General features: G+C 37.2%; 1 protein-coding gene across 1 annotated transcript; it reads right to left on the bottom strand.

Moving 5' to 3' along the window:
- Positions 1-24158, bottom strand: DNAAF5 (dynein axonemal assembly factor 5). The gene is made up of 13 exons (XM_088529399.1): positions 23597-24158; positions 23017-23201; positions 22291-22415; positions 21553-21668; positions 16777-17009; positions 14924-15136; positions 13151-13294; positions 11171-11339; positions 7973-8120; positions 4095-4245; positions 3066-3222; positions 1117-1308; positions 1-570 (listed from the first exon to the last, which is right to left on the bottom strand). The coding sequence occupies exons 1-13, from the start codon at positions 24156-24158 to the stop codon at positions 431-433; spliced, it is 2535 nt and encodes an 844-aa protein (XP_088385525.1). The 3' UTR covers positions 1-430.
- Between the last annotated feature and the right edge of the window lie 16 nt (positions 24159-24174).

Genomic DNA, 24174 nt, shown 5'->3' with positions numbered 1-24174 from the left:
TCCTCACAGACCCAACTCAGCAAAGCCTGAAAACTTAGCAGAGCTTGAAATGATCCTTAAAAGACCAAAAAAATGTTTGAATTTCCATAATATAACTTTGTCACTCGACTATTAATTTAACTAGATTACCATTTTTGATTACTGACAGTCAGATTCCTTAACAACATTCCCTCTTTAACTGTTGTATCTGAAAAACATCCAATGCAGAATGAATTAAAACATTGTTTTTTTACTAGTAAATACAAAGAACTGTTGAAATGGAAACAAAAAGAACTGTGTCCATTGGACTTTTAAATGAGCTAATACAGAACTGGCAAAGAAAAAGATCTAGTTATTGCTCAGGCTACGTTGTACAAAAGAAATATTAAAGACTGAAAAAATCAAGATCATATAAATGTCACAGCTCACTAACAAGAGTTTCAGCACTGATTCATAAAACTGGTTCCTTGGGTGACTGAATGTGCTGTAGCAGTTGATTGCAATAAACTGGTGTTCGATGCTTCTCTACAACTGCTTCAATTTCTCTCACTAGCACTTCTGGATATAAAATGCTTCCTTCTTTTAAAACTTCTGTAAAACAAAAATATATTTCATAAAGTCATTAGCTGCCCTGCCCTTCTCTTCCCTCATATTCTCATTTTCTTGCCCTGTCCAGCTTCCCACAAAGTAGGTGCAATGTGATTGTGAAGTTGTGCTTTTACAAGTTAAACAGTCAGGACAACCTGATTCCTTTTATTTTTTATTTTTTTGGCTGAGGTCTGTATGCCTGAACACAGACTGACACACCCACATATTCCATAAAATCCATCAAACAAGATCCGATGCAGTCACATGCTGCAACAGTTAGTATCTCTAGTCTATATGCTGTTTCCAGTTTATAAAGTCCTGTGATAAATCAGATATACTGATATTCCCACCCAGATGCATGCAAAGTGTAATGTTTGATAATGTAGCATTCAGGGAAAAGGTCTGAGCTCCTTCCCACTGAAACCCAAAGCTTCCAATTACTTCAGCCTGTTAGGATTAGCTTCTAGCTGTCTTATTATTTCTAGAGAACACTCAAAAACATTATTTGAAAAAAACACCGTTATAAATACATAAAGCTTGGTGTCTTACCTAGGACTGCATTTTGGAGAGCTTCATCTTGGTCATCCAGATGTACCAAGAGTTCTTGGTACAGATACCGAATATTATTCTGCATGTAACATTTCACGTCATTGTCCTTTAAGCATTTAAACCAATTAGCTAAGGTGTGAGCAGCTGCCAGGCGTACATCAGATGAAGTATCATCTAGCCGCTTTAAGACCTCTGAAATATTGAGAATATTGAATAATGAAAATATTTATAACCAAACAGCACGATGATCAGAAGTGAGAACTTACCTTTTTTATTTCAAAATACAAATGTATTTTGCAATTACTAAACATACCATTTCATTTACAACATGCTTTTGCCTTTTGAATTTTGGAATACATGAAATATACAGGTCCTAAAAGCATGCAGTATATTATGGTTGAATTGTTCTTTAAAGTTTAGTTATGTTGTCAAAGAACATCAAAATAAACACATGAAATTATTCAGATTCAGCTGAACTTTCTCTAACACCCTATCTAATAAGGTGCTATGCATGTTTATGGAATGCTTTAGAGAAAGAGAGAATTTAAGTATTACTTTATATAAAGCACAGCATTTTTTACCAAACATTACAGTTTTTGTCAAATCAATGACTTTGCATCGCAGAGTATTTGAATTTGATAAATGCAAAGGTCTGCTTTGATGACTCGCTGAGTATGTATTTCTCCAAAGCAGAAGTGCTTACTGCTAGATTTCTGCTGCCCCACGTAAGACAAATATCACTGTTTAAGATGCCAAGTTTGGGAAAGCCTTATTTGCCTATATCTCTAAGGACATAAATTCTATTACATAGCATAGACTGTACCTCTGCAGATTTATTCTTCAGCAGTTGAACATCATCTTAAAGGCATTACAGAAAATATATATGTACATAAAAAAAACTTCAACTATCTATTCAGGTCTATTTATGGCACAATTCTCTAGCTTGCTGTTGGCACTCTGAAGCACAGCAAGGAGAACAATGTGACTATCGTTTATATAATGCATTACTGTCCCGCTTTCACTATAGTTAGAACATTATTTCATACAGTCTAAACTAGGAATTGATGCAGATGAAAAACTGGCAAACCTTGCAATGACAGTAATATTGAGTGAGGTTCCACCTAGTGGTTTAATTCATAATAACATCAGGATACTTTATTCCGTTTTGCTCACGCGGAGATGTAGGCATGCAAAGAGAAGGACATCAAATTATCTGCTGTACAATACCTCCATCAACTGAAATACCGCACTTACAAAGCTACTGTAGAGCAGTTTTGCGAGATGCAAGTGCAGGTATTTTAACTTGCTTCTCTAAAACGTACGCACATACTTTATACACTACAAGCAGTCTCATTTGACAGTTTAAGAGCAATTCTATACTCTGCAGGACTAACATTAAATTGTCTCTCAAGCAAAAATGCTACTGAATGTATGATACTGGGTATCTCTTTACTTTTTTCACTTTCTTAATATCTATAAAATTGTGGGAGAGATCTACCTAAATAGACAGAAAAGCACACAAGAGAACACAGAAATAGCCTGAGAATATGCGCATTGGATTGAAATAAGAAAGGTTGAGAAGTGAAATCAGCATAAAATCTACCACTATTTGCATCTGAAAAAGTTTGTAGCTTTTTGGTAGTGCTTTAAATGGGATTAAAGCTAAATGACACAGAGAGATAAAATGTTTCTGCTGTTCTCTAGTTTGTATTAGTGCTTCCATAGTGCTTCCACCTGCAGTGAACCTCCAGGTGAGGTGGGAAATCTGCATGATGAATCCTAAAGTAGACAGTGCATCTGTCTACTAATCCAGCACAGTGATTTTCAGCCTTAAGAACAAAGCTACTGTGATACGTCAGGGGAAAAGTCAAATATAATTCTTCAATCTGGAGGTACTGACACCTCCATCAAAACAAAACAAAAAACAAACCCAAAACTTCATACCATACCTGGGTAAGTTTTGATGAGCTTATCTGAATCAAACTGCCTGCCACAGACTTTATAAAAGACACCAACAATACGACAAGCCATTAGTCGAGTAATTTTAGAATCTTCATCCATGGAGGCAATCATTTGAGGCATCAGCAAACCTTCAACTTTTGAGATCTACAATTCACAAGAAAAGCATAGAATAGCAGCTTTTCAGTCACTCTTAGACAATGTGTTTATTGGTGCTCATTAAATCTGACAGATACTGGCTTGCTTAATTTATAAAAAAACTTAACTAAAACTTTATTGAATAATCTTCAAGATATACAGCTTTATTTTTCCCTTTAGCTAAGCTTGAGAAATGAAAATCTCTCATTAGATGATCCATTCCATGAATACTCAGTACATGTGCAGATGAGTTTTATGTAACTACTAAAAGCTTTAAAGTTACTTGCCTGTTCATAAAAAAAAAATGTTGGCAAGACTTTCAGTAATTTGTAAGAATGTAAGAATTATGCATATGTACCAGTAGATGGTGCTCTTACTCTGAAAGGAAGTTTTAAAAATAAAACCTGTAATACAGTATTTTCAGTGAGTTTCATAATTTCCCTTTTATATGTACATTTTGCATATATTACTGCAATAAGGTACTTCGGGTATCAGAAAAATGTCCTTGTTTTAACATGACAACAGTGTGTGAGATAATTTTGCATATGCAAATATTTAACCATTTCACGTGTTCAAGCACTTTGGTCAATTAAAACTGGCATTATGCTAGAACAAACACCTACAAAATTTATTGGAGCTGAGTTCTACAGCTCACCATATCACTGCAGGTCTGGGCCCCTGAGCATCATCGTCCCCCCTAACTACTGATCACTTCACTTCTCAGCACGCAATTGCAAACAACACATTTTATTATGAAAAGTATACATCTCCCTGAAAATAATACCTACTATTAAGATTTATTCTTTTCTTTTTTTCTTACATTCATTCTGTTTTCCTGCCTAAGATTTCAAAGTGCATCTGATGGGAGAGAAGGAATTTACCTCTTTTGGTGAAAGTATTTCACAGTGAATAAGCGCCCAAAGGCATGATACAGCTGTAGTACGGATGGCAGCTGCTGTTCTTCCAGCATGCCACTGCAGATTAGGAGCCAGGATGTCTTTTATCATGGTCTCAAGGTAGCTAAGGAACTGCCTAAAGCCAAAAAAAAAAGAAAGTAAAATAAAGTTTCATGAGAAAATGGTAAAGAGACTGACGGCACGTAAAGAATTTTCTATCAGAGAAAACATAAGCAGAATATAAAAAAAACTCTGTAAAATAAATAAATAAAATCATATAAAGAAACATGATTATGATGTCTGTGATAAGCACTTCATAACTTATTTTTTCTAGGTAATATTTAAGTAAATACTTAACACACACATATGCGGGAGGCTAGACTTTCTCCTACTCAGCCTATGCTCATGACTGTTATCTTGGTAAACTACTTACCTTCCCTCTGTCTCATTTGCTCTATCTACAGAGATAACACCCCACATGAATGCTGAGGATTCATTTCTATTTGTAAGGCCCTTCGAGATTGTCCCATGAAAAGTATTTACAATGTGACAAGTATGAATGCTGTTGATGAGACCTGATATTGCTGTAGATTGACACAAATTACTTCAGCTTTCCCTTGGCTCAGAAACTTGCCTCCCTCAAGGATGTGATGTCTGCAGGATTTTCTGATGGTGTCAGTCCCAATACAAGTTTGGTTTGGGCTCCAATGATGCTGCCCATATAATATTAGACCCCTAAACAATGATTTATTTCACACATATATGTATATATATGTATATCACATACAAAGAAATCTATTATTTTCTTGCTGATGTTCTCTCCACTTCCTTAGCGGGCTGTTGTTATATTTAAAAACGTCATGAAAGCCAACAGCTTTCAAGAGGTAATATTCCCTCATACCCATATATTCCAGCTCAAGCAATTTTAAATTAAGAGAAGATGCATCTCCCTGGTTTGAAACCAGATGATTAAGACTGTGGTTACTCACTTTGCCTCTGTGCCTTAAAGAACAGCTGGCAGCGTGCAGAACAGATTGTCTAATAACAGGCTAAATCTACCTTTCCTTGTATCCCACTCTGCTCAAACTTTCAGCAGATCTGGACTGCAGCCACCTGAGTGCACAACAGCACGTTGTCACCCCTGTGCTTGTTGGCAAGATGCCCTTCCTCACTAAAGAGCCCTAGAGCAGCAGGATGAGTGAGTGGCGCCTGGAGAGACGTGCCATGCCTCAGGAGGAGCTTAACGGACAGCTGTCAACAACAAAGTGCTTATAACAAACAAACAGACAAAAATTAAAATATTCTGCCATTGCTGGATAAGAATTCCATAGTAATACTGCAGCAATGCAGTAAGAAATGTAACTGCAGCCACCTCATGTTGCCCGTACCTATCCTTCATTGCAGTTCAAACTTATCATCCAGGTGTAAGTTGACAAAAATATGATCTTAACTATTAGCTGTACATATGCTAAACTGAAGGTCTCAGTCTTCTACATGCTGAAAATAGACAGACCTGGCTGCTGCTTAGCTGTTTGGCTGAAGGAGCCGTTGGTGTTTGAGAAGTGCAAGCTAGATACCAATTCCTGCTGCTTGTCCAGCAGATGGCACTTGAGATTGAGTAATAGCAAGAAATCCAAAGTCCCCTTAGACACATCCAAAAATGTCAAAATCCTTAGATGATGCTGAACATATATTTGGAGAGTTAATAATTTTCTACTAAAAAAGATGCCAGAAAAGTGTTAACAGATAGTAATATTGCAAGTGTAAGTAAAAATAAAGTTTAACAGAGAGCTCTGTTACAGAAAAAAACAGAAAACTTGCAGATAAACAGAAGCAGCTGCTGGTCTGTTAGCACAAAATTGCTTTGCAATTAAAGGAAATAATGAATGAAAATCTGCCAAATCAGAAAGGTAGGTTCCCTCAGCAGTATGTGGGCCATAATGTACACTATTCATGAGCTTACTTGTTCTAGTGCCTTGCAAAAATTCATTGCCTTTCTCATGTTCTCAGAGGACAAAAAGACACACTGAGCTAGGCTGGGCCATTCCTGGTGAGAAGTGGTTCTTCACACAAACATACACTAACGTCTTTGGATGTACTTTATTTTAAAAAAGCCTGACCACTGATACTTCCCAGAACTAAAAAGCTGCCATTATTGCTATCTGTGGAGAGCTGGTGTATGTGTGACTACATTTGCAAAGTTCAGTAATTTAAACCATATTCCTCCTTTTTTTTTTTTAATTCTATTTGTAATTTCCTTTTTCTGGGAATCACAGCAAAGTGGACAGCTTATTGTTTTTTTCAGGAAAACTTTTTTCTTTAGTTTCAATTTTTGTACAAAAATCAGATTGCATACTTTTTTTTTTTTTTTTTTTTTTAATTTTAAATTCATCCTGCTTTGGCTACTGCCAGAGGACAAGTTTACTCTCTGGTGAATTTCCCCACATACTCCTGCAGCCATCACCCCTCCACATGCAATACTTGCATGACCTCCCTTACCATGCTTATCTGAGCACTTCAGAGTCCTTCGCACAAATAAATGCTATCAATTCCACTGTGCACTTAAGATGAGGAACAAAAAGGTTTAAATGTCAAACGAGAGCTCCTTCCTATCTGCTGGATGCTCCAGCAGCACGGGGCCCGGCTGGGAGCACCGGGGAATTGGGACCCCGCAGCACACCACATGATATTCCTCTCATATTACTTAATTGTAGCTTAAATAACTAACTCCTGTTCATCTACTGCACAGAATTGCATTTACTGGGTCACCAATTTAGTCGCACTGTCATTTCCTCCCTATGCGTTTTCCCTATCTGCTCTCCAGCTCTTTCCCTTTGGAAGCATCCTATGTTACAGGAGAACAGAATTTGAAGGTTTGGGTTCAATTTTCTCTTCTACCTCTTCATTGTGATCTACAGAAAATGAATGTGATTCTGTGCAGTAGATGAACAGGAGCTAGCAGCAATGCATTCAGCAGTAAATAAAGGACAGTAAAACTAGGCCATAAGAGTAAATAGAAAGGAATTTTATATTCTGATTTTAGAGCAAAATATATTGCTATATATTTAGTAAGGACTGTTACTGCTTTCAGGGCATCACAGAACACACCAGATAACATTTCATTTACCTTTGCATGTTAAATAGAGTAGGCAATGTGAAAAGTGGGGCAGATATGATATCTGTATTTAGGACAACTTTGTAGCAGCATTTGCACAACTAAGAGAGCTAAATAATGATAAAGGGGCACTATTATTTGGGTTGTTAGAAATAGAAGGGTTTTATTAGCAGTGTGAATTACAGTTAAACAATATTTGCAATGCTTAAATAGTGCCAAGCAGTAAAAGACTTGCAGTGTTAGTCACTAAGAGAATAACATTCCTCATCAAAGGTTTTATGTAATTTTAAACAGCATCAGTTTTAAAGATTCATACTTTCCTGTGGTTTGATTGTTTCCTTTCCACAGCTACCAGGTAAAGTTTTCCCTAGCTGCTGGCTAGGGAAAACAAAAACAAACAAACAAAAAAACCCCAAAGAATTTCTAAGAATCCCCACCTCTGCTTTCAAACATACATTCTTCTCAGCTATATTTTTTTTTCTGTTGTAGCTCTGTTTTTTGAACACTATCTAGATATGCAGGATAAGCATACAAATCTGTGGTGATAAAGATAGGACTACAGAGGAGAAAGTCCAGACTTTAATAATAATAATGATGATGATGATAAAAAAATTCTTCTAAACAGTGTTAGAAATGCACAACAAGGAAAGTAAGCTATGGAAATGGTGGGAAAGTATTACCATGGTCATTACTTTTAAATGCTATTTTGGTGTTTAAAAGTGCTGTCTGAAATTAGAACTCTACTTACCCCTGAGAATTGACAGTTTCGTTTCCTTTCTGGAGCAACTGTGATAACAGAGCAAAAAGTTTTAAGCGCATCTGGGAGTCTTTGTTAGGCTGAAGACATGTCTTAAGAATGTGAATAAAGTCATGGAGAGCTTCACCTACAACAGGACCTATAAAATAAATGTGTAAGATTTGTTTTGAAGCATGAGCAAGTAATTTGTTTTATCTCCTATCTAAATGTTTAATATGTGATTCCGTTAAAAGCTGTAAGATCCCTGGTAGTATTTAACTTGTCATTCTTGCACGGCAGCTATTGACGTATTGAGGTTACCCAGCACCAGGGAGTGCACAAACACCCAAGCTCACCCAGGCTGGCAGCCTTGGCCACGGCAGCGTGTGCTCCCTCAAGGCTGGTTTACCCCACTTCTTATTTACTGACAGTTTAGTTATTTTTCTACTACGCTGCATTACATAATGTGGACATATTAATGACAGCTGCTACTTGCTGGCACCAGTGTTGTGTGAAAGGTCATTTGGGGTGGAATAATATGTTTTGGGAAACTAATGCTGTTTGCTATCTAACTCTTAGAGCTTGACATTATGCACAAAGTTCTGGCTCTACTGAACTTAAATGGAAACAACACAACTCCCCCTAAAAACCTACTGATTCTGTTATGACCATGATACAACCCCATACAACAGAACTAGCTACATTTTTCTCTTCCTCCAATTTTTTCCGTATGTGATATTCTGAAGAGACATCAGAAAGGGTAAGCTTCAAAATCTGAATAATAAAGTTATTGCAGTAGTATTCTTTCTCTATATTTAAATAATGCATATTTGAAACTTGTACCTTGAAAGAATTCATTGTGTAATTTCCAAATTCAAATTAATTCTCTAGCCTGCTAGAAGTTTGACATCCTGTAATAAATGTTTTTACTTCTAATCAATAAACAAACAAAAGCAAACAGAAACAAAAGAAATCCCCCACACAAATCGTTAACCTAATGTTTGAAGTGGTAACCTAAAGAACTTGGAGCGCTCAGACCTAACTTGTTAATTCAGTGTTGTTCCAAAGCCAAGCAACAAGAGGTGTGATTATGGGAGATATAAAACTAAAATCAAAAGCACCAAGAAAAAAAAAAGGTGAATAAAAGGATAAAAAAGGAAAAAAAAAAAAAAAAAAAAGGAAAAGCAGTTTGCTATGAACTACTTTCCTCTAGAGGAACTGCTTCAGCAGTTTTATTTTCTTGTGATGCACATTCCATTGAACTCCAGTCATTCAGAAAAATCCAGAAAGACACAATACTTAGGCATTTCTGATGACAAGAACATTCTGTCATACGTAAAATGGATGGATCGAGGTATTCAAGATTCCAAAAAAAGTTCAACATGGAATTACATCTGGAAATGGACTGCTCAAAACTTAAAAAATCTTCAGTGTCTAGACTTTAGCAATACAGGGTGCTCAACTGCAATTTGCTAAATTTCCATGCCAACAGACAGGTCTTTATTTTCATAACATTTATTCAAAATATATTGCTTCATGCAAGCTTTGAGGCATTGTTAACACACTGCTATTACATCAAACTGATAGCAGCAGATTCAATAGATGGAAAATAAACAAAATAATCTATATCACTAGTTTCAGGATAAACTTACATTTCTGAAAAACAATTGAGAAATTGGAAACGGGTAAACGTGATTAATTTAATTAAAAACAACATTATGTGTGAGAAAGAAAAAACAGCTCTAGGAGCTGCTGCATCAGACAGAAAACACAGACAATAGCATATTACCAGTGTGGGTGCAAGCCAAAATGTTTGCCCAGACATCTTATGATTTATTTGCCATTAAGCAAAACAGAGACAACTGTCTAGAAGTTCCTCAGACATGGAAAAGGGAGTGCAAATATACAGAAATGTTGGCCACCCAGAACTTGCACAGAAGAACTTTTTTTTTTTTATACAGATGAAAGGAATTTGTACTTAGGCTTCTTGCTGTGCTAAGTAACATAGTAGGTGCTTCAAAATTGCTTTTTGAGGCTCTAATTAAGATTAAAGACTAAAAGCAAAAGATACAGTTAATTAAAACACATCCCTCCACATTTAACTGTGTGCAATATAGATATCTGTATCAGGAGAGATTTTATATTCCCTTCATAGACAACAGAAACCATAAGCAGGAATTTCTTGAGTAATAATTTAATCATACCAAAAGAAATACCTAGGTCAAAAGAACTGCCCTTCACTGACTCCCATGTCTATAAATGCAACGTGCAGAGCTGCCTCAGAGGTATCTTCACTACAGACATCTAAACTTAGGTGAAAGGCATCCCAAGATGTTTCACTAGTCTATAATGCAGCAGTACATAGGATTACTAGCACTAGTTTTATTAGGATTACTAGCACTAGGATTACTAGTTTGGGGATAGAAGTGAGGAAAGATAGAGACCTAGTATCTTTTCTTAGGCTGACTTTGAGGCAGAGTGAAGGATCTTTTTGCATCTTTTTGCCACCCTGTGAGCCACACCAATTTTGTTAACCTGAAATTCTGTTACCCAAATGTTTTTAATATCCTTCTTGCAGCTGACATTCCACAAGACTCTGCGGCTGCAGCAACATTTCATTTTTGTTTTTATTCACGTACTTGTGAAATTTCAGAATATTAAACTATGTATTATCACAGAATGGTTAAGGTTGGGAGGATATCATCTAGTCCAACCCCCCTGCTCCAGCAGGGACACCCACAGCACGTGGCACAGGGTGGCATCCAGGTGGGTTTTGAAGATCTCCAGAAAAGGAGACTCCACAACCTCTCTGGGCAGCCTGTTCCAGTGCTCTGTCACCCACACAGTGAAGTTCTTCCTCATACAGAGATGGAACCTTCTGTGTTTCAACTTGCACCCATTACACCTTGTCCTGTCACCAGCCACCACAGAGAAGAGCCTGGCCCCATCCTCTCTACATTCTCCCCTCAGATATTTATACATATTGACCAGATCTCTCTTCACTAGGCTAAACAGGCCCAGCTCGCTTAGTCTTTCCTCATACAAGGAAATTTCCTCCAGTCCCTTAATCATCTTCATGGCCCTACGCTGGACCCTCTCTAGAAGCTCCACAATTTTCCATTATAAAACACGATGAACCTACACGCTATGGAGATTGTTTTTTTTTTTTTTAGAATTAGATGAGATATCACACTACTAAATAAGCCATACCTGAATGAGTTGCAATCACAGTGAACTGTAATAATTCTGGAGAAAAACAGGTCCAACAGTCATGGGATACTGAAACCCATTCCATAAGTTGAGTTATATGCTGCTTGTAGAGACTAAGAAAGCCATCCAATTGCTGCACTTCAGCTAATGAAGACATTGTTTCCTCTACCTATTAAAACCAGAGACAAGATAGTTCAACTTAAGTGGAACAATACTGAAAAAAAAAGCAACAAAACACAAAATCTCAAAAACACCACTTTCTAAAACATATGACTGAGCTGTTAAGAACAGAAGGGATAAAAGGATTTCTATATTTTCTATTTGGATGATCATGATCGATGTATAATTTCTTCCTATACCACGTCTGTGCACTTTAAACTGTAGCAGAATAAGTTTTGATTTCAAAAAATGTTATCATATGGAGCACAGCAATGCAATAGCAGAATGGAATAATCTCTAAGTTATAACAAACCAAGTTATAAACTGGTTGCTATTACTTTTAAAGATGCAATGATTTTCTCCTCAGCTTTAAACATTTATGTAAAGGTGATTTCTCATAACTACATCTAGCTGAATATGGCAGACTCCAAGAACTATTGCTGCTATGACACAAAGAGGACATGGCTCTTTTTCTTTCTAAAATTATGTGAAATGCTATCTGCAGTAGCTGGATGGCTTCATTATGAAATTTTCTACTTCTGTTACTTAGAATAAATACCAAAATTTAGCACTACCTTCTTATTTACATTTAGGCAATTCTATGAAAAAGGCAAATAAAACATGTACAATAAGAGAACCACTAAATGAAAGCCATATAGAGTCATGTTAGTCAAGAACGCATGTACTTCCCTAAACTTATGGGAGATGGATATATAAGGAGGGCTAAACTGGCTTTTACAGATCCTGAAGACTCCTTACCAGACACACAAAACTCCACTAAGAAACAGGATTAAAAGCACAACAAAAATCAGTATCTACAGTTTTACTGGTTTCTGCTCACAGTGATAAAGAACAAGGAGCAAAACACACTTAGACCCCCCACAGAGTAATAACATATGTCATCGGGATGGGCTCTCATTCTAGCAGTGAGAGATGAAGTGCGACAGTATGAGTAACGTCCTTTGACTTTAAGTGGTTCAGTAAAACTAAAAATTGTATTCATATTTTTAATATTTTTCAATTCAACTCAACCGGATAAGTTCACTAAAACATGTCTGGAACCTTTAGAATATTGCAGACTAATCATTTGCCAGACAAGAACATTATTATGAAAGTACCAGATGTGGAGAAAACAGACGATATTTCTAGGGAAAAAAATATTGTCAGAATTTTCTAAGGACAAAGGTTACTCTTAAAGCAACTTTGCCTCAAGCACAATGGATTTCTCTTTCCTAGAAAAGTTCTGTCAGCCAAAGCAAGTCAGGATAACTTATATCTAAGAGGCTCGATTACCTGTAAATAAAACATAACATTTTAGGAGAGATAATGTGTCCAAACCGGAAACTGTTCCCCATCACCCAATAAATACTTTCCACCCCATTAAACAATGAAAAAGGTACATGCTCACATTGGCTCTCCTTGCAACAGCCTAAAGAGGCTGTACCTCTTTATCTTGTAAGCTTTTTCCAGTATTTATTTTGAGCTTTGTTCCATTTAGCTCTATTTCAGAACAGTTTTCTAAGAACACACCTATTTAGAGGCAGCCTGTCAGCTATGGGGCCATAAATACTGATGGTACACAGGTCTATGGAACGCCTCCTTTTCTGTTGCTCCCAGGCATGGTAAAAAAACTACCACATTTAAGAAAAATTTTGGGGTGGGAGAGGAAGAAAATGAAGGGAGAGGAACTTGGTTAGGTCCTGATTATACTATATGAGAATGGCTTGTTAATTCATTTGTTTTTTATTTTTATTTTAAAAAAATGCTTATCAATACTAAAATCAGAACTTTACAAAAATATTAAAGCGGGTCATAGTTTACCTTTTCTTTCAGGTGCTGAGAACTAGGTATTGCCATTACTGTTACCAAAACTTTCATTAGCTGCAAACTAATTTCTTTGCAGTCTTCCTGGCACACTTCAATCAATGCTTGAGCACAAGAAAGCAACTGCTCCATGTAAAAGACCTGTTTTTAATAAAAGCACAAACGGTATTAGGTTTCATTAGAAAATATTATATATTCTCTTTAAGAGAAAACTACAGCAAATGACAACCGTAAAATCCGAAACTTATATAATCTACTACATTGGGAACATATTTAGCATTTGGGGTCAGTTTTTTGATGACCTTCATTTGGTTTTGATGATCTATATTCTACTGTTTACAGCACACAAGATAAGCTTCCTTTCATGCCTTTTATTTCTATTTATCCTCTCCTGCTAATAAAATAAATGACCTTCCTCTTAATCACAGAATTGCTGCATTGTGCACAAAATATCAAACCATTTTGGAATGCTTACCAATGGTACTTTCTCATTCTTAAGGGCAATTTATTAATTAATAATACATGTGTTATATTGTTTTCAAGTATTGTTCTATGCCTGCCTATTTTGAATGCAACAATAATGGTTAAATAAATAAACCAAGAAAACCTCATGGTCTGCTTTTACCTTGGCCAATTTATCACGATTGTTGCAATACAATGCATGTTATCTTGATCCCACTGAAATCAATGGAGGTCAATATTCTTGAAAGTTCATAATAACTTCTATGATTAAGTGCATCAGATATTCCATGATTCTGTCAGGTTACATTAAACGTGGAGTCATTAACAGAAGAGGCCATTGTTATAACCTCCACATTCAAAAAGTGAAGCCTAGGAATAGGTTAACTGTAAATGTTATTAATCTCATGGTCATGGTCAATCCTTAGCTAAACAGTGTCTGCGCACTGTTCAGGCCCTAAAATAGAGAAGGATTGCTTTCCAAAACCAAAGTCTAGAACAATTCTGTCAAAAGCTTCAGCTGCAGATGAATGTGTTTCCTGTGTATAACATTAAATGGAAGCAGTGAGCTTAAGATCTCTTGGTAATTTTGCAGATATACTCCAGGGGATTGTTATTGGAACACCCAGGTTTATGGTGCTTCCAGTTATATGAAGTCCTAATCATCACAGGCTTCACAGAGATTAGGGTAAATTTTCTGCATCACTGATACACATTCCATTAGGGAAGAACTTAATGAGGGAAGAATTTCAAATGTGTATCTTATATTGACTCAAAAAGACAATTACACTAGATTCAGCCTATCACACATGAATAACTCTCTTAAAGGGAAGTCAGAATCTAACACAAAGCTTTAAAGATTTTTCTGAAGACACAGTACTAGGCCTTTTTTGGTTATCTTAAGAGTAAAGGCCTAGTAGAGTTCTGCTAGAAAAAAAAGGCTGGGATTTTGTATGTGGGGACAATTGTAGGGATTCTTTTTGCACATTTTTAACAATGCTGTATCTGGATGCTGACTACTCCTGGAAAAGAGAGTAAAATATCCTCAAAGCTATCAATCTCCATAGAAGAGATGCTCTTCTCTATATAACAAGCAAGGAATATTCGTCAAAGATTGGAATAAAAATCATCTTCAGGCTCAGCCATTACTTATGGTACACTTGGAAAAAAATATCTGATTTATGAAGGGCCTTCCTTCTCTGAGTTTGTACTGAAACAATCATTGTCAATACATTGTTGGGAAATAAACAGTAGATTTGACCAGGAGATCAAGTCTGGGATTACTGTTGTGGATTTTCTATTTCTCCTTACCTCTTCAGATCTTTGACAGTTCTCCTCTTTTGACAATGCATTGCCAATATCAGTCAAATGAGGCTTTAAGATCTCTTTTGGGCTACCACGAATCACTGCAGTCAGGATCATAATGTGAGACGGCATAGGTGTTTTCTCAAAGGCTGATGTGATTAACTTCAAAGATACCTTAGGGTTGACAAATGTTCCAATCAACTCTGCTGCTTTCAAACACTGAAAAAAAAAAAGAAAAAGAAAAAAAAAAGAACAATAACAACCACTTGAGGATTTTTCTGAAAATGAAGTCATTCAACATTATCATGGTCTCTTTCTTTTTATGATTCCAGCTGCTATTTTAAATGCTTCACCAATTGCCTTGTAGAACTTTTTCACTAACTCAGTTATGATTAAATGCACGAAAAAAAAATTCTTGACATGTGTTCTGCAAGCACGTAATAAGGCATGCAAAAGCACCTGTCTCAGCATCAGACTCAAACTTCCATGAGAAAGTCATGTACAGGAACAAAGCATACAACTTCCAGTATAATAAAGTCTCTAGCTTAGCATAACTGGATGTCCCAGATTTATTGTTTAGATTTTTTTTTGCTCCAAACACGTACCACCCCTCTATTAAAAGTAACAACCAATAAAACCATGAGAAGAATTTTTGTTACTGTACTATATTTTGACACTGCCATGTAGATGTGCCGTAGTATGGAAGCACTGCCATAGGGAAAGTGTCCACTGTCTCTTACTCTGAAAAGCCTTCACTTATTAGGCATAGTGGTATGGTGCATATGTTGGGAAGGCCCTTTGCTCCACAGCTTACCACCCAGCTGATGCCCATTTATCTTTAAATCAGGTGCAAAAGAAAGATATGGTCAATGACTGTGCAATTACCTGTTTAATATGAATGATTCCTAAACCCCTTAATTTAAGACTCGGCTCATTTTTTGAAGCCTTAGAAGTTTTTATATAAATGGAAGTAAACTTCCAGCTAGTTGTCTAACTATGGTCGTTCAACTGCATTTAATTAATCTTTAAATCATACTAGGTTTTAGTCTCAATGGAAACATGTAGCAGCGGGTTCTATAGCTTCTATCTGTACAATGTACAGTTATTTCTTTTTCCACAGGTGAATACCCAAAAAGCTAACAGATATTCTATGGAAATGTGTTGTCCTCTTTCACAGTTGTCATAGAGAAAGAAAGAGAATCTTAGTACTTCAAAACCAGAAGTACGACATAACTTACCATTAAACAGTTTTCAAATACGAAATGATGCATTTTATGGATCAATTTATCTACTCAATTTAGCAGGAAAAAAAAGGAAAAAAAAGCAAGAGCAGTTGGAGAAATCTTAAACACCTCATTTGGTATCCTCAGGCTAGAGGAAGATGTGCACATTTCTCAATTTGCTGGCTGCTCTGAAACGGATTCTACTGTGACAAAAGATAGAGGAGATAATCACAGTATCCTGGGAGACAGGGTCATAAAGGATATAAAAAGTATTCACAGACAAAATTTGATGAGTCTAAAATTTTGGCAGAGAGAAGAATAAAATTAAACACAAACAATCTCCTAAGTAGGAATTAAATCTCTTGGAAGCACTTGTGAAGAGATTAGCGGTGGGATTCTAAGAAAGAGGCAAATAGGGTCCTAAAAAGGAGAGGAAAAGTAAGAGAGAGCATGAAAGAAAGTGCACCTAATCGCTCATAATTTGCATACAGCTCAAATGACAGCAGGAACTTAAAGAAAAGTTTAATTTAGGAAAAGGATTTTTCTAACACTGACTGAACTACTTACTTCCAGCATGTAGCACACTATGACACTACTATTTGAAATACGGTAGGTATTTGAACAGTGTAAACTTACATTCCTAACCACATTTTTCTCTTCATCCATGCATGCACGGTACAAAGTTCTAAGCAGTAACTCCATGTGTTGTGTTATATGATCCTCTGCATGTAACAGTAATATGCACAAAAGCTGAGATGCTTTTACTCTCGTGCCTTCAACCCAGTCTGTTATATCATGACAGAGACCTGGAAGAATTTTGTAGAGGTTTCTTGAAACAAGTTCCCGACAACCTAGTCCTGGTCGAGTCACTAGGAAAAAAAATAAAAGCATGTATCAAAAGAAAGCCGACACATATTAAGTCTTAGAAAATTTCAAAGACAATGAAAAGAGCAATTGTCTGCTTCAGTACAGAACAAATATTCCAACTGCTGCTGAGGATTCTTCCTGTGCAAGGAATTCTCAGAAGTTATCTATTTATTACTGGATGGTGATTTATCTTTAAAGATGTTTACAGAAGAGGAAGAGAACTTAGATATGAGACATTACCCACTTCGAAAAATGCAGTTTAAAAATTTCCTTCTAATCCTTTTTGTCACATAAGATGCACAAGTTTTCTCCATATTATAATTCAAGATTAAAACATAAACCGAGGAAAAGAAAAAAGACAGAAGTCAAAAATACCGCAAAGGACTTGAGCTGCAGCAAAACAGACGTTGTCAATTGTGCCCTCTAAAGGAAAAGGTTAAAAGTGTAACTAGCAATGTGAAATTAGAAAGGGAGGATGTTAGCCCAAGAAAAACCTGTAATATTGGTTGTGAAAGCAGAAAGTTAAGGAAATGGTACTGACAGAGGAAAAAATACAGTATGAAACTAAAATTATTCAAAGTCCTGAATATTTATAGAAAAAGAACCAGCAGGTCCTGCTGATCCATCTCTTTAATCCTTGATTTGCATATTAAGTAATGCATTTCAAAATGAAGTTAAAGGTCATCACAGAATAACTGAGGTTGGAAGGGACTTCTAGAAATAACCTGGTCCAGGTGATTATACAATACCTGGTATAAAGTTGAAAAGGTGAAAAAATGAGAAGGATTTGTGGATTTTTTTTTAATTAAATTACATATTAACTGTAGATTCTCCAAATACCTAGAGAACTAATGAATTTAACTTCCCCATCAAATGCCGGCTGCTCTTGCATCTCATCTCATTTATAGAGCAGAGGTGCAGAAAAGCATCCTGACCAATACAAGCAGCTATCGTGCCACCACTGTTGCACTTTACACAGATTACATCAGGGCTTTCCAAAGAACTGCATTAACAGCAATTGACTTTTTCAATTACTTTTGCTACAGCTGAGACTTCTTCCTTTTTAAAACTGTTCATATTAAAAAACAAACAAAACAAACCCTCATTACTATTGCCACCTGCCATGCTCACATACTGTTTTAGGGAAAAAAATACATTCATTTTGAGCTATTAAACAGACTGATTGTGCCATTACACAGTATATTCCTGATAGTGAGTTCTACTTGTAATTTCTCAGAAAGGAAACAACTAAGTTATCTCAGAATATTTTCCTGCACTGGTCCTTGTAGATACCAATGCTAAGGGGAAAATTGACTAGAGTAAGCAGTATGACAAATGCAAAAGGCTTAAAGATTAAAAAAAAAGCCTATGAAATACTTAGAATAGAATAAAAATCAAATATCATGGCATGAATTGCTACTTTGGATTATGAAAACTAACAGTGAATAGCAAAAAGTCAAATAAAGAAAGCAACTTAAAGACAACAAACGCAGACTGTTGTCCTATTTCACCTGAGGCAGAATTTTGTTTAAACATTTTGGACCATTCTTTATCAGCAGCTTCCTCCATTTCAGGTGTTCAAATGGAGACATTTACCCCTGTAGCTACTCCTGTCAAAGACCTCCCTGCTATAAACTGTCTGCACCTGTATCCTAAGGCAATGATTGTTGTTACTTAATGGAAAGCTGTGCAGTGGGTTGGATGGCACCTAACATGAGCTCTGTCTGCCTGTGCTTCTCCTCCAACCTGCCATATCTGCATTCCTGAGACAAAAGCACAGTGAGGCTCCTATGTCAGGTTGAGAGTAGGAAAAACATAGTTAAATAAAATGTACTATAGCTCAGAATTGTAAAGAGAGATCCCTGGGTCTTGAATAACTTAGCTATAGGTTAGAAGAAATAGTGACAAAGTGCTAAAATAATTCATCATCCTATTACACAAAACCCTAAAGTGGGTGGAAGAAAAAAAAATGTGGGGGAGGGAGTTAATAAAAATTAATCTGTAGACTAACGTAGTAAGAAACCACAAATTATTACTTAGAATTAAGGCACAGTAGGCTCTTTGACATGAAAGTTTTATATCTGTAAGGTTAAGTAGCCAATCATCCTCTCATTTTTCCTCTTTTGTCACATAAAGCTTGAGTATTAATAAGAGATGCAATCTGGAAGCAAAGATAAACAGCTGGAAATTATATCTTTCAGCTCTCATTAATTCAGGACTCAAGTCCAAAATTACCAGGTCATATCTTTAGAAGGTTCTGTAGTCACATATTTATAATCACAGGAAGCCGTAGCTGCACAATTTCAGCAAGCAAGATGAATGACAAGTCAATTAAATGCAGGGCTGGACTTTTGCCCAAATTTGTGAAGCATATTTATTAGGCTAAGATTATTTCAGACTACTTGAAAGCAATGACCAGTTGGTGAGGTAGAGCTTTCTTCCATCTACCAAAATTCTTTTGAGCAATTTCAGGGAGAATGCACTGCAAGCAATAGACATGCAAATAAAAACAGAAATCTTAAATGTTATCTATAATTTGGACTAGTTCTACTTCCATAAGCCATGACAAGGCTTAGCAGTGCTTTTTATGTATCAATTTAATTCATTATATAATTGATAGGTGTCCCTTTCTAAAAATGGTACACACACTATAGAGAAAAAAACAAACATACAGAAAATCAGTGGTATTAGCAATATAAACAGTAACAACTATTTCAAGGACTAGCACTTCAAGCCTTTCACTGATCCTTCCTCTTCTTCTCCTTTGTTCAGCTGACTACAGTCAAACTGCAGTATTTTTCACAGCTGTTGGGGACCTTTCAGGATCAGATCACCACCCATAATGTCATTAAAAAAAGGGCACATTAATGGCCTACCCTGTATCATGGCCATTACAAAACAAGTGACTGGAACTTAAAATATTCAACTTCAGCACTTTATACACATCTGTCTGTCTCCCTTTGTATATATAAAATTATTTAACTAGTGACAAATGTTTCTGCCATAACTGGTGAAAATAAAAGCATTCCTTACAAGTCACAAGCTCCTAAGATAATATTGTAATTTATATCATAGAGTAAGGGGGAGAAAAAGTTATAGAAAGAATAACAGCTCAACTTGCCCATCCTCAAAGTGAAACTGTCTGTCAAACCAATCACCATTATGAAGTGCTTCCCCTTTCATTGAAGCATTACCGAGCAAAACAATTCTAAGACAGTCTAATTTCAAAGGAGAAAGGACCCCGGAACCCACTGTCAAGGAAAGTATTTTGCCTTTGGGGATTCTGCAAAGTGATTGTCAGGTAGGCACAAGTCAAGCATGAACCTGCTCTTTCACTCCCAAAGAGTTTTTGTTCTGTTAAACATAAGCATAGAAATCAATAAGTGATCCATTTTAATCCTTTCTCTCACCAAAAGCTGTATACGTGTTTTTAAACATTAACTTTGCCAACCTGGGAAAGGAAACAAGCTTCATACTACTACAAATATATCATTTAGAAAGCTACTTACAAATCATAAACTGCGAAACAGTAATCTGTCAATGCTGTATATCTTGTTTTCTGTGGATGATGAAGGAAACTATTCTTTCTGTTCCCTTGTCATTCATGTATGTTGGTACACTTTATAGCTCATGTCTTACAGTGGAGTTTGAAAACATCTTAATGCAGTTTTTCCTTCCATGCAGATTCTCTAGATCATTAATGTTGGGTCTTGTTTTCATTATTCAGTATTTCATTCTGCCTTCCCTTTCCATCATCTCTATCCCCCTTTTCCATTGGGCTTCTGTAGAAGTTATTGTTACTTTCTGCCTTACTGTTTTCCTCTTTTACAATGTGGGCATTTTCGTTCATTCTCATTCAAAATGCATTTAGAAATTAATGGGAAAAATGAATTTCATTGCTGAACAATAATTTTTGATATATTAGTGAGTGGAAATGGTGTTCTTTATTGGTTCTTTATTTTTGCAGATAAGAAAGACTGCAAGCAGCTTCTCTCAATACATGTACTATTTTGTTTTTTGAATATAAATTGTCAGAGTTATTGTTGGAATAGCATCTACAATAATACCTTGTTCATAACAGAAAAAAAAGCCAGATGAACAGATATGATTGCCAAAATCAAAAAGAATATGAAAAAAAAAAGAAGAAAAAAATCACTCAACGAATTCTGTGTTTTTGGTATAATAAATAGGATTAATTAATCCTATACAGAAATATAAAAGATAAGGAGAATGGCTAGGTCTTTCAGTATAGCTCCACCCATAAAACAATTTAATTCGCAAATAACTTAATAAGAACTTGATGTTGAGCTTCTTTCTTCCAGAGACAGAAACAGGATGGAAAACTAAATAATTCTCACTATACAGTTTAGGGTTGAGTATTTTTCCCTTAAGATCCCTTTCATAATTGAACAACACTATGTTTCCCTTTACATTAATGAATACCATACCTTGTGATAAATATGCCACATTCTGCTCTGCTGTCATTGCTGCAGCTTTAGGGTTCAGAAAGTTTTCAGGAAGTAAAAACTTCTGTATCAGACTCACCTCCTTGGGGATAATGAGATGGTGCAAGACTGAAATCAATCTTATCCTTCAGATCATCATCATTCTCTTTTTCCCACTGCAAGCCTATCTTTTCCCAGTAACTCCAAGCCAGTTCCCTGGAATAAAGTAACAGTTTTCATACTACCTTGCTCTAAAAAAGAAAACATCCTAAAAGGAGACTTCTGGGAAAATATGAATTTCTATATTCAATTGGAAGGATGGAAAGCATTCCTGCCATTTAATTCAGACACATTAAATGTTTATGCTTCTTATGTACTCAGTGGACAAAGGTGTCCTCTTAAGGATAATTCAGAGCCTTTATGTTTGAAATCTCTCTTCACTGAGTATCAAAGATGCTGGAAACAAAATCAATAGCATGACTACACCCACATAAAAATATTTGCTTTAGTTCCACTTATATAAAAAAAAACATAATAGCTAGAAATGATTTATAATGACTAAGTTTCTTTATGAAAAACTGATATTAAAATCAACTTATTTTTTAAAAAATCATAACTTTGTTTGAAGGCTACATTCAGGTATTAGACATAGTACTATTATGAATAGATTAAAGAAAGCAAACAAACTAAAAAACAAACAAACACACATAAAGAAACAGGATTTTTTTTTCCAAACCACGTAACTCTGAGCACAGAAATACATCCATGCAAGACAGCTACATAAATGGGGATGGAGGGCATGGGAACTGAAGGAAAGTATAAAAATCTTCCTCCTTACATGTTTTCAGGAATTTCATCAGTAAAGCCACTGAGTAATAAAGGGACCAACTTGTGAAAAAAAGAGTATCTATCTCGTAGATGCAACAACCATTCTCCAATCACAGTTATCACAGCTTGACGAACCTATGAAGAGGGATCATTTAAAAATATTTTACAAAAAATACCAGATTACAAGAATACAAGAATACATCTTCAAGAGCAAGAAAAGATAGAGACCTAACCCAGAACACCCTAAATTCTGACAGTTAAGATCTCTATGAGGCATATATGAATAGTTTCTCAGTACATGTATTTCAAGCATGTTTCCAGAAGACAATAGTCTGATTCACTATAAAAGAAGTTAATGTTAAATAATGTGAATATTTCTACTCTGGAAATAGTTTAGTTAAATAGGACATTTTGAAAAGTTTCTATTGCAATTATGAATGGACCAATACCATTAATGTTTATCAAGAATCCAGAAAAGCTCTAGAGCCAAGTTTCAGGCAAATCAGGCAGAAGAATTTGGAGAGAATTGTGAGGACCCAAAAGATTGAAAGCCAAGGTAGCCATACAGTTCAACTCTCTGCAGGTTTAGACAGCAGCTGAACAGGCCATCCACCTTGCTTTGGGATAGTTTAGAACTGACTTTAAGTCTATATGGATCATATTTCTCTATGTCCACTGAATGAAAAAAAAAAGCTGAAAATACTAAATAAGCCAAGAAAAACTAAGAAACCTGCACCTTAGGAATCTCATCAAAGAATCTCTGGGCCAGATGAGACAGAACATCATCCACAGACTTTCCATTTCCAGACTGTATCACCGCTCCCGTAGCCTGGATTACATCAACACGAACTCTGTAGTGCTGGTGTGAGATCGTCTGCATCAGGGGTTTTATCAGGGATTCTGACTGCATGTGGAAGTGCTCTGTATGGACAGAGAGAGAAAAAAATCAAGTATGCCTTTCTCTGTATGTGGGTAACAGCCTTTGAATAACATAATTTCAGAAACACTATACAGAAAAACAGGTTAATATTACTGCTTTTACAGAGCATGCAGATTTAACGTTATACTCTGCAAAAGCAAAAAACCAACCCACAGACACTTCCCCACAGTCACCCACGTGTCTTCCATTATGGGCACCATCCCTCAGGACCCTTCCCTTGCATGATTCTTCTACGGATCCTCCAAGTCCCACAAAGTGAACCTGGGAGGATGCAGGTGCCCTCTGTATCTCTTCTCCTTTGGCTGCACCTTCCAAGCTCCTACCAGCTCTTTTCCCTGTCCATCCAGCTGCCCCAGCTCCCGTGGCCGCTCCGTACCTGGCATGGCCTGCGTGCAGGCCACGACGCACCGGCAGCTCTCGCGCCTGACCTCGGCGTAGTCGTCGAGGAGGGTGGCCTGCAGGATGCGGACCACGTCGTTGAGGTAGGGAGCCATGGAGGCGCCGCAGCGGCGCAGCAGCAGCCCCAGCAGCTGCAGCAGGCCGAGGCGCAGCTCCTCGCAGGGCTCCCAGCTCCGCGCCGGGCTGAGGCGCTGCGCCAGCGCCGGCAGCACGACGGGCAGCGCCTCGGCCGGCCGCTCGCCCTGGCTGAGGCCGTGGCGGAGCAGCTGCAGGGCCAGCTCGCGGCCCCGCTCCGCCGCCTCGCCGGCCAGGCAGCGCGCCAGCGGCCGCACGAGCTGCGCCGCGAACACCTCCTGCAGCACGGCGCCCGGCAGCGGCCGCTCCAGCACCGCCGCGCGGATGGCCTCGAGCGCCCGCAGCCGCGGCCCGCGCCCGCACTCGGCGCCCTGCAGGCAGCTCAGGGGCCGGCTCAGGGCCTGCGCCACCTCGGCAGCACCGGCACCGGGGCCCGGGCCCTCGCCCGCCGCCGCCGCCGCCATGGCGCCGTTGCCAGGG

The sequence above is a fragment of the Tinamus guttatus genome, unplaced genomic scaffold (assembly GCF_059628265.1).
Source record: "Tinamus guttatus ecotype Peru unplaced genomic scaffold, ASM5962826v1 Tinamus_guttatus_pri_ptg000330l, whole genome shotgun sequence".
Classification (NCBI taxonomy): Eukaryota; Metazoa; Chordata; class Aves; order Tinamiformes; family Tinamidae; genus Tinamus; species Tinamus guttatus.
This window is presented reverse-complemented; position numbering and strand designations above follow the sequence as displayed.

Coding starts and splice junctions, on each gene's coding strand:
- DNAAF5 (XM_088529399.1), bottom strand. CDS start 24,158: ATGGCGGCGGCGGCGGCGGGCGAGGGCCCGGGCCCCGGTGCCGGTGCT. Junction 22,416..23,016: donor TCTTTGATGAGATTCCTAAG/GTGCAGGTTTCT, acceptor CCCTCTTCATAG/GTTCGTCAAGCTGTGATAAC. Junction 11,340..13,150: donor CTCAGCACCTGAAAGAAAAG/GTAAACTATGAC, acceptor TGGTTTTAATAG/GTAGAGGAAACAATGTCTTC.